This window comes from Quercus suber, unplaced genomic scaffold, assembly GCF_002906115.3.
Source record: "Quercus suber isolate HL8 unplaced genomic scaffold, Cork oak 2.0 scaffold_224, whole genome shotgun sequence".
NCBI classification, from domain to species: Eukaryota; Viridiplantae; Streptophyta; class Magnoliopsida; order Fagales; family Fagaceae; genus Quercus; species Quercus suber.
The window spans coordinates 1,002,734-1,014,452 of NW_027069682.1; the positions used below are offsets into that span (position 1 = coordinate 1,002,734).

Consider the following 11,719-nt stretch of genomic DNA (forward strand, 5'->3'; position numbering starts at 1 on the left):
ATAGACTGTATCTCAATTAGTTGATACTTTTTAGTATTTTCAATAAACACATTTATAATTCAATTCTTCTCCATCTCCAACTATTGAAATGTCAAATATGCGGTCCAAATTTTATAGGAGAGAAGGGGGGAAAAACTTCATAGACATTTTATTTTATTTTGGCTCAATCAAGTAGCCAATAATTTTGTGTTAAAAACAACTTGTTGGACTTAACTCAAGTCAAAGACAATTATGGTATAGTGGGAGAATTGAGTTTGATCTCATAAGTCATAGTATAAGGAGACAAATTGCAATTAAGGCAATAATTTTTCAAGGGTACTCCAGAAAATTTTGATTGCCAAGTTCTCAAACCATTACAAGAACTCAGAGCCTGAGAAGGGGGATATCTGTTATAAATCAAATGGAGATATATTTGAGATATATTTGGTTTCAAGGACACTAGGGGAAAATACTGGTATTTTCTGATCAATACCTCACTAGCTCAGAAACCTTGTCTATTACAGATTTCACAAAATTTCTCATATACCGAGTGTCACAATAATGGGATCATCTATCTGTGTTTACATAAGAGAGACACAGAGCACACAGCACATTCATGAAATGACAATAATAATTTTACTACTAAAACAAACAAATACATCATACATAGCTTCAAAGCATATTCAAAACTGTAAAGGTTTTAATTCTTAATTTTTTTTCTTGCCTCTCTTTCTTGAACTAGTTTCAGCCCCTTCTGCCTCTTCAGCCTTCTGCTCGGCCTCTAATATGGCCAGCTGCATTATACATGCAAAGAAAAGAAAATTTTTTGTAAGTTTGAATGGTCTTATTCACAGGCAGAATTGCTATGCGAACCTTGAGATACAAATCAAAAATATTACCTCATCAAGAATGGGTTTAAGCTCCTTGTATCGAGACTCAGCAAGATCAAAACCATCCTTGCGAAGCTCCTGCAAGGCCAAGACAATATTATGTCAGACATCCATAAAGACATTCAATATTACATCCAGTTACAACCTGGCTCTGCACTTTTACTTGAGGACTCAACAAAAATGGGGTTAAAAAGGTTTGAGATCAAATTTAAACTGAAGGATCCCCTTCCACACAAACCCATTAAAATTGCCACTTTGATTCAAAAGTACTTTATGATACTTGTTTCCTCCAATTGTAAGTGGACTAGACCTGGGTCTTTCTTGCAGAACTAATAAAATCTGATACCATTTATTAGTATTTTTTATGTTTTACTAAAAAATTGAAAATGGGGCTAAACACTTTGATAAGTAAAGCTGTTTTAATTGATCCAACACCAATAATTAGCCAACAGTAAAAGAGCAACAAAAGGGCGAAGAGATAACATGTAGCAGGTATTTCCTAGAGAGAACAGAACTGTATATAGTTGGATTTATTTAGGGGGAAAGAATAGACCTTTCCAGTATGTTGAGTATGTTCATGAGCCGCCATTTGCCAGTACATATTTGTACGCTTATAGAAATCCCTCAATGATTCTCCAGGCTTCATGCAGAAAGATGACAAGCTATCAGTTGACAAATTTATGGGATGAAGAGAGATAAATTAGGAGTCCAAACTCTAAAGCTGCCTTCAGTTGCATAATAAGTAAAGACTGCTATAATCAGCAAGGGCAATCAAAACACAATCCACATAAATTACATCCTCATGCTGTAAACATGCAGTCAGTTCATATATTTCAAAGTCAGGTTTCTTCTAGTCGAGAATCATAGTCTGAAAATGATTTATATACTTGAATAAACAGCCACATATGTTAAAGTACCACTGGGGTTCTTTGCGAATCTGAAAGGCCTAAACTGGCTCTGATCTGCTCTATCCTGGCCCGTTTTTCCTTTCTTCGAAGAGTCTTTCCTTGACCTTTGATCAAAGCGACCGCATCTCCCATTTGAAGGGACCCATCATTTTTAGCCTATATGCATAGAAGAGTGAGAACCAAATTTAAATAAACTGGCACATCTTCTCAACTTCTATTAAATATAAGGAAATAGTAACCAAAACATCTCCTCTAATCAGCACATCAGCAGCTCTCTCCCTCTATCTCTCTCTCTCACACACACACACACACACACAAGATCATGAGAGTTTGAATCACATACTGCCTACACACACACACACACACACACACACACACACAAACATATCACAAATGAATTAGAATTGGAGGGACAAAGTCAAGTTTAATTTTCACCATAACAAACACCCTCTCCCCCAGCAAAATAAATAAATAAATAAATAAACAAGAGACTTTGCCTTTAACATCTTCATCATTTGTATCATAATATTCAAAACTAGAAAACTGTTTCAGAAATAAGATTGCATATTTGAATATTATTTTATGGTCAAGAAGTTAAGTATTCAAGATTCAATAATATCAAAATATTGTAGAATTTTATTTTTATCAGCGACAGTATCTGCAGGCATTAATTTCTAATAAAAAAGCTTCTAGGTGAAACCTATGCTCTTCATATTAGAGGATCAAAATAAGATGATAAATGTCACATTTAGTATGAGATTAAGGATACTCAAAATTTGTGTTTTAAGAAGATAAGGAAGGAGAAAACAGGAAACAAGGTTTCAAATATTGAAATTTCAAGCAAGGGAAGGGCAAAACGAAGGGTTCAATCTTGCTGCTAACAAGTTAAAGAGGGTGCATGCCTAAACTATAAAACAACACAACTATCTTTTGCTGAATGAGGAAAATATGATGCACCTCCACATCATCATCATCATCATCATCAGTAGTCTCATCACTGTTGCCATCCTCATCGTCATCTTCACTATCATCTTCATCCTCATCTTCACCTTCATCATCATCTTCATCCTCGGCTTCCACCCATTCAGATTCTGATGCCTGTCTCAGAAAAATAAAAGCATGGTCAAGCATTGAAGAATGCAAGGATCAGAAATGATACACTTCGCAATATTTCTCAAATTCAAACAAATTAAACATGCAAAGAAATAATATTAGCAAAGTCAACATTTCAGAAAACTAGTTTTAATTGTGCATTTTCATATTTGCATGACAAGTAAGTCACATCAGTTTTGACATGAAATCTCATAATAAAGGCATAGCATAATTTCTAAATTGATTCCCATATTTAGCCATTTTTAACCTTAAGAATTGGTTCAGAATAGTGACAGGGTACAAACAGGAATAAATTGGCTTTACAAATGCAATTTTTCATTATAAAGGGAAGAGAGAATGTCCATTAAAACATATCTTTAAAAAAAAAAAAAAAAAAAAAAAAAAAAAAAAAAAAAAAGGATAAAGCCTTTCCACATCTAATTTAGACTGGAGAACTTAGGAAACTACACATTCATCCCTACTACAGAAGTTAAAGCTTCTGTGACATTACAAATGATTAACATTTAAGACTAGGGTACAGCACATCATACTTAGACATCTAAATATTAGTAAAAATAAGCATTGACATGTAGGAAAGGAAAGGAAACAAACCGGAATGATGCACTTCCATTCATCAAGTTTGCTGAGATTAAGAGAATACAGATCATCGAGTGTAATTTCTTGATCTTTAACTTCCATCATGCCCCCATATATATATAATGTATCTCTTCCAACAACCATGCAGGAGTTAATGCGTCCACAAGGTTTCACTACCTAAAAGTTTGCACTGAATTAATGATCCAATAATTGAATAAACCTAAATGCATATTGGGTTAATAATCCAATAGTTGAAAGACACTAAAAGCATGTGAAAAAATCTCAATCCAGCATTACAAACCTCTGCCAAATCAGAATTCTGCATTTCCAATTTAGCACCAGATTCATGAGGCTTTCCACCAGATTTGGCAGTCAACCCTCCATTATCAACAGTCACGGCTGTTGCCATATGCTGAGATATCTCATCAAGGTTGGTCTCCATGTCACCTGCTTGGCACTCTGAATTCTCATCATCATTTGCTGCACACTCCTCTTGTTCAATTGGGTTAATCTTACCATCAAGATCCACATCCATATCTTTCTGCCCACAACTTTTTTTTAACTGAAAAACACCAATGCAGAAGGTAGCCAATATTAAAACAAAAGCAGTATTAAATGAATGACTTCTATTTTTTATACCCAGAGAATGTGAACACAAACTTTATAGGTAATGTATCCGGGAGATATCCAGATTAAATATTTTTCCTATACCATATTATTATAAGATAAACAGAGTATACCTTATCTTTCGTTGACTTTTCCTTTCGTAGCTCCAATGGATACCTATATACAGTGTATTAACATATTCAGTAAGTAGCATGATCTACAAAATGACATTCACAACTAAAGTAGTCATTACCTTTATTTAAAATAAAAAATCATTCATTATTGCAAATAATTAGAGAAATGAAGCAAGATATAGAGCCAAAACTGAATATCATGACAGCGCTATACCTATACATAAAAGATGTAAACACATAATATGTCTTGGAATAACTGAACCATTACAAAAATATTGTCAGGTAGAACTTACCACCGACGGCTGTCTATCTGGAAGCCATAAAGTTCATTCAGAAACAAGCTCATTATAACATCACCTGCACATTTGGGGGGAAGAAAGGCACCGGCCCATAAAAAGACAGACAATCACAAAGTCAGAGACTTCAACTGTACAGGAAGCAAGAATATAACGTGATGTAGTGAACACATTTAGTCATCAAACCTGATACTTTGAGGTCAGTCACACCACTTATATTTTGCAATGTTGTTTTAGCCTCATGCAGTGTTATTCATTAAAACACAGACAAACAAGTTTTACTCCCTAACTTAATTCTCATTTCCTTTTTTTCAGTCTTGATTAGTACATTGAACAAAACCATTTCACTTCTCACCAATGCATGTATTATTCTTGACCAAACATAACCCTGCCGTCAGTACACAGTTGTTGCTATCACTATCATCTCACAAGCATTTTCATCACTGATCCTGTCCTTTTACCATCAAACAAAGGTTCAAGGGTATACAGATGGTTTTTAAAGTGACAACAGTAGGTTACAAATTCAAGCACGTGAGGGAGTAGAGAATATAAATAAAGTAGTTTTTAACATTCTTATGAGCTTTGATAGGTGACAAACAGGTCTAGGAGTGACCATTTTAAATTAAGGATTGACAATATGCAAGGGAGCAATTGACGAGGATTTGCAGTTCAATTACTTAGGATTAGTTTCACATGATATCTGTACAACAAAGCATGCCATACATGCACATATATGCTATGACAAGTGGATGTAAAGGAAAACCAAGCACACAGACCAGAACAACTAACCTTGAACTTCCATGTCCACCACACCACCAAATAGCAAGGCCCGCCTCTTATGAATACACATGGTAAACCCAGCACGAGGCCCCGGAGGCATCCCACTTTTCTTAACCTATTACAAAGGAAATGATATTAGCAACAATAAAAAAACACATTCATAGCAACAATCTCAACAAAAGAGATCTTAATAAGATAATGATAACTTTAATTTCAGGAAAAGTTGATATGAGCAGCACAGAAGTTGTTTGCTCATATTTCTTAAGTCACCTATTTTTATAAAACATTAAAACAAGGCTGAGACAAGAACATATAAGTTATCTACTTTCAGGAGCCAGCAGCATCTTAAACCTACTTATGATGATGTGAATACAGTTAGACTGAATAGTACACCCACAAGCACGGTTGAATTTCCATAAATGAAATAAAATCAAAGTGTTCTATGCATATATAATACTTTTATCAGAGAAACAAGACAAAGAAATAAGGGAAAAATAATTTTCCATTTAAATATAAAGAAAACAGAATGGAAAATCATGGTCATAACGACAGCTATAAATATGCAACACATATGCCAAAGAATCAATTAATAAGGATCTAGACAATAGTTTGATTGTGTCAAGTGGGTCTGCTTATAGAGGACTACAGAATAATCCTAGAATGTTACCATTGCCTTGCTGGGCATTAGTTGTAGGGTAATAACTTCTGTTTCTTCATTAAGAAGAAAAAGGCTAAAGACAACTCACACTCTTTACAGTATAACCTGACTGTAGGTTAGACAAAATGCCTTTGGGTCAAAGAGCACACTTGTGTTCCTTCCCAGCTCTCAATAAAATAGTCAGTGATACAAATTAAATATAACATGATTTTGTTAAGCTTAGCACAAAAAAGAAAAGATGATTTTGTTAGAACATTTGGAAGATCATCCTCTGTTTTTTATGGACAGATGGTGAAGTGAAGGTGGTTCCTTTGTAATTGTGTCCGTTACCATAAAAAAATCATGCTTGCCTTTCCATTCTATTACACTTCTACATGTTCATCGAAAAACAAGAAAAGCATTGAGGTTATGGACCTTGTTCCATTCCCAAGTTCTAGGATCAAGTGACCACATGTCTGAATGAACAATTCCTTTCTCAGAGCTGCTCTTATCAGATGAAACTTCTTTGGAATAGCCACCATATAAGAAAATCTGCAAAGCCAAAGGAACTCTGTAAATATATAGTTTTTTTTTTCTCCTGAAAACACTTCAATTCAGAGGTGGCAGAAAAGATGACAAAGTCAAATTCATTGAAAAGGACAATAAATGGTAAAGACAATGCATTTTTATTTGATAATTATTAATGATAATTTAAAAACTCAAGTCTGCAAACCAACAATAAGGAAAATCTTATATCAGAAAGCAGCTTACATCTTTCAGGCTAATACAAGCAAAATGGATACAAATGCAAGCATTGCATTGTTCAACAAGCGAATTACTTAAAACTAATTAATCAGTCATTAACAACCTTTTTTCTTTTTCTTTTTTTTTTTTTCCGAAGAGAGGTGGGGGGATAGTGATAGTGACTCTATCCTAGATCAAGAACCAACCTTACTGGTATGCGTCAAACTCTGACCGCCCAAGTCAATAAAATTTCTAGAAACCCTAAATCACCTCCATATGGATTTCAATTTCCCTCAGAGAACCTAGGAATCATATCGAAGAAGGAAATATACCAACATAAAAAGTCATTGCTCATACCAAGGGATAATTGTAATATTTTTTATAAGTAAATTGTTTCTGAACAACTCCAATTAATGCTGGGACATGACAAAATTCAAAAATACCCATAAAAGTACATAAATTCCTCTTTAACTCTAATAAAATTTGACATTCTGAATGATAATTATATGCCCTGGACTTTGTAGCACATCTTAGGCAGAGTATGACAGATCTAAAATAACAAATAAAGTAGGGAATAGCTCCATAGCTACCATAACAAAGTGCATTCTAAATCACTCACCTCATCTTGGTTAACAAAAAACTGAAAACCACTACGAGCACTTGGCCACATGGATCCAGGACTAGGCTTTACTTCTTGCCACTACAATGCAACATTTCATTAGCATTGGTTAAATGATAGATGGGAACGTAACAGATAAGTATAACACTAGCCTCCTACAACAGAGGCCAAAAATGTGCACCTTGTACTGATCCAGGTCAAATACATACAAATCGTTATAATACCTGCACATATGGAGTTAAACAGCTTCATTAATGATATGGCATAAAGAAGTACTATTAAGTTCATACAAACTGATTAGCCTTTATTACCAAACACGTTTAAAAATAAACTCATTCTCTTCCTAGATGGAGGAAACAAATCAAGCAGAGAGACAGACATAATAGTTTTTATGTTAAATAGTTGACAATGTGTATTGAAACAATAACGAAGTATTTGAAAGCTTAGAATCTCCAATTATGCTACAACTGACAGGCATGCAAGACAAGACAACAAAGTTCTGATCCTTGGTTCAGTTAGATTACGTTCAAATTCATAAATTATTGAATCTGGATTCCTCCTTATGCAAAACGTTATGAAACCTCATCCGTTAGGCACAAAAATTTTATGAATATCCTAACCAAAAAGATATAGTATCAAGAAGGGCATAAATATTTTCAACAAATCAAACTCATGATTAGAGTCCCTAATGTGGTTACATTTCTCTATTAATTTTTATAGAAACAGTTATGCAACAAAACAAGCTTGACTTAGAGTCTCTTTTGTGGTTTAGGACAGGGTCTTAAAAATTCAAGTAGACAATCAACACAAATGCATCAGTTAACAATGATGAAACCTTCAATAACGTTGATAAAGACCCATCAACAACCTCACTTCTCTAAGAGTGTCATAGAATCCACCGAAAACAATAATCTTGTGCTTGTATAAAACCTGTAACAGAATCAAATAAAATTATTGAAAAAGAACAAAGACCATATGAGATTAAAAGACAGGACTAATACATGTATTATGAAAATGTATCAAAACCTATATAGGCATCAACTACCAAAAAATGGATGACATTTAGAAAGCATTTGAGCAATACATAAAGCTGAGAAGTCTAAAAATTAGTTATTCAACTAGACAGGAAAAAATAAATACTTGTGAGCATGCATATGGTGATCAGCATGTTAGGGGTCAAAGTGTAATGAAGAGAGAGACAGAGAGAGATGCAAGAATCCAAAGAGTTAAATTAGCAAGAAACCAACACCAAACAATAAAAAAAAAATGTGAAATTAATCACACAAGCCATAACAAATCTGTGCAATAATGAATGAAGATATAGTTATTAAATTACAATACAACTAACTAATAAACATCTTGATGAAGGCTCTACAACAAGTGCTGAGAACAATTTGCTAACTCTTTGAGAATCTAAGGGTCTATTTGGATACCGCTTATTGCTGAAAACTGAAAACAGTGTAGCAAAATAATTTTTAAATGTGTAAATAGTGTCGTGAGACCCAGTTTAGAAGTTATATTTGTTGAAAGAGGTACTTACAAGTCCCGTGAACAGTGCATGGGACCCACCCATGGAAACGCAGACGCAGATAGCAACGCAAATGCGTTACTATCCAAACCCAGCCTAAATGGCACAAACTTGATGCATTAACAAAGAGACTAGAGAGTCAACCAATTCTATAGCATTGATGAGAACCGACCAGCTTGGCTCTCACTTTTCTAGCTTTCTAATACATGCAGGACTTTTCTAATTAATATATGCTCCTAACTTATCTAGACCAAATTTAAAAGAAAGAGATGACAAACTAATATGATCAAAAAAGTTCTAATTACAACTGCAATACTTGAAATATGAAGTAAATAGAACTTGAGTGGATTGTTCAACCTAACTATATTTTGATAGCAAAGTGCTTTGGTCCTTGCTATTATCTTTTTTAAGTTTCAAACTGGATGTAATTGAAACTGTGGTAGCATGTCATTTAAAATCAACACCATATGAAACCATAAACATTGACTATGTAATACACTGAATCATGAACTACAATTTGCAGAAGTTTTACTGCTTCATTTAATTTGTTATTTTTCATATAAAATAATAATAATTATTACTATTATAATTGAAAATTTGCAATTGTTAACCATACCATAAATTATAATATACATTCATATTCAACAACATTATTTTAGGGCAGGCTCAGATGGTTATTGAGTACAGAAGCAGAATTGTTAAGAGGTCATCAATTATTACTTCTAGTTTGTTTTCAGCCTATATCAAGTCAAACGAAGTTACAAATCCATTCTTCAAAATTAAATTAATTCCAATTGACACATTTCCTAATTCTCTCATGTCATGTTTTTTTATTCATATAAGAATTCAGCTTCATTTACTCATTTAATACATGATGGTGCATCTTTACATAAACTTCACATACAAGCCCCTATGGGTTGAAATTGATATTGTTGAGATCCTAAAAGAATAAGTGATGTACGTGTCAATCTGAAGTGACATGAACTTACCATTCGATGACCTGAGCGTGGACTAGGGCAACCTTTTAGATTTATCTGTTCCCATTGGTTTGTTTTCAGGTCCAACGTCCAAAAGTCCTATGCCAACAAAATTGAAAGGCATGATTATTAACTTAGGCACAAAACAAACTGATATATAGGTACAACAGTTCAAAACCCAAACTTTAATCAACCATGCATTCTTGAAAAGAAGCAATATGACAGAAGATTCACCTTGTAGTGATGGAACCTCTCTTGATTTGGGGATGTAAACTCACCACCTAATGAAAAAAAAGAAAAAAAGAATGTAACTATATATGTGGTGCAATATTTGTGGATGTCTGCATGGTTGTACATATTAAGCCAAAATGCTGTCAGTTTACCAAAGATATAGAGATTATTCTTCCAAGCAACTGCTTGGTGAGCACTACGAGGAGGTGGACTATTAGGACTTGTAATTAACTTCCATTCCTGCTTTTCCACATCATACCGGTAAAGATCACCATACACAAATGTCTGCAACAATTCAAATTCACTTAGTATTAGTGTGAGTAAAACAGAAAAATCATTTGTCTTCAAACTAAAATAGATGATTACACTCGTGGATTTCAAGAACTAACCTTGTTGCCATTGTAGAATTCACCCCCATAAAGGATCAATTCTGTCTCTTTCAAAGGATTTATGTTTAGCTACACAATAATTCAGAACAATCATCAAAGAATCAATCTAACATGTAAAAAGTAAAAGAAAGGCCAACTCAACAAAATCAATAACAGCTACAAGTAAGTGCATTACCGAACAGTTGGATCGGGGAGATGGTGCTGGGACATTCTCCTCAACATGGACTTCCTTCTTCTTTGCCTCCTCCTTTTGTATACTCAACTGTGAAACCAAATACACACAATACAATCTAAGAAACTCCAACCCTCCAAAATCCTTGGCGTGTCGTGTTAAACTCAGACACTTCAGGGACACTCTTCATGTGTGTCCTCAGTGTACTTTGATTTTTAAAGATGTTTTAAAATAAACATAAAACATGTCTAGAAACATGTTTAGACACTTCAACAATAACATTCACTACTTACATTGCTTTTCTTGAAGAAGCCTACATTAAACCAACACATATTAAAACATAACAATTCAATTCACAAACCAATCATAAATTTGACACATAAAATCTCTTTCTGACATAAACCCATTAAGTCTAAACATATAACATATCAGTCCCATAATTCAACTCCCACCAAAATATAATTCTACAATACACAATTTCTCTCAAAAAAAAAAAATCCATTGAAACAAACAAAATAATCTCCAAAATAAAACACAATTTGATAATTCTAAACATATAACATAGCAGTCCCAAAATTGAACTCCAACCCAATATAACTTCAACACACAAAAGCTTCAGGACCCATTTTTCTCTCAAAAATTTTCCAGTGAAACAAACAGAAGATATCGCAAAATTTTAAACAATTTTCACAAGAATTCAAAAATGAATACCAAAATGGCATCGATGTCATCTTCGGGAGAGAGCTTCTTGGACTCTCTGCGAGCTCTCTTCTCCTCAGCTTTGGCTGTTTTCTTCACTGTTTTCTCTTTGCCTTTTCCGGGCTTCTTCGTTTTCTTCCCCATTTTCACAACTAAACATATAACATAGCAGTCCCAAAATTGAACTCCAACCCAATATAACTTCAACACACAAAAGCTTCAGGACCCATTTTTCTCTCAAAAATTTTCCAGTGAAACAAACAGAAGATATCGCAAAATTTTAAACAATTTTCACAAGAATTCAAAAATGAATACCAAAATGGCATCGATGTCATCTTCGGGAGAGAGCTTCTTGGACTCTCTGCGAGCTCTCTTCTCCTCAGCTTTGGCTGTTTTCTTCACTGTTTTCTCTTTGCCTTTTCCGGGCTTCTTCGTTTTCTT

At 34.0% G+C, this 11,719-nt stretch overlaps 1 protein-coding gene across 1 annotated transcript; it reads right to left on the reverse strand.

Annotated features, from left to right (window-relative positions):
• Positions 1-439: 439 nt before the first annotated feature.
• Positions 440-11,424, reverse strand: LOC112000039 (uncharacterized). The gene is made up of 20 exons (XM_065780087.1): positions 11,291-11,424; positions 10,583-10,669; positions 10,408-10,476; positions 10,171-10,303; positions 10,022-10,068; positions 9,800-9,886; positions 8,151-8,212; positions 7,464-7,506; positions 7,283-7,363; positions 6,355-6,471; positions 5,292-5,397; positions 4,500-4,563; positions 4,207-4,249; positions 3,768-4,028; positions 3,482-3,643; positions 2,735-2,875; positions 1,787-1,933; positions 1,423-1,509; positions 879-947; positions 440-773 (listed from the first exon to the last, which is right to left on the reverse strand). Exons 1-20 carry the CDS (start codon positions 11,420-11,422, stop codon positions 687-689), a joined length of 2,025 nt encoding a protein of 674 aa, XP_065636159.1. The 5' UTR covers positions 11,423-11,424; the 3' UTR covers positions 440-686.
• Positions 11,425-11,719: the final 295 nt, after the last annotated feature.

Coding starts and splice junctions, on each gene's coding strand:
- LOC112000039 (XM_065780087.1), bottom strand. CDS start 11,422: ATGGGGAAGAAAACGAAGAAGCCCGGAAAAGGCAAAGAGAAAACAGTG. Junction 9,887..10,021: donor AGAGGTTCCATCACTACAAG/GTGAATCTTCTG, acceptor TTGTTGGCATAG/GACTTTTGGACGTTGGACCT. Junction 7,507..8,150: donor GACACTCTTAGAGAAGTGAG/GTTGTTGATGGG, acceptor CCATATGTGCAG/GTATTATAACGATTTGTATG.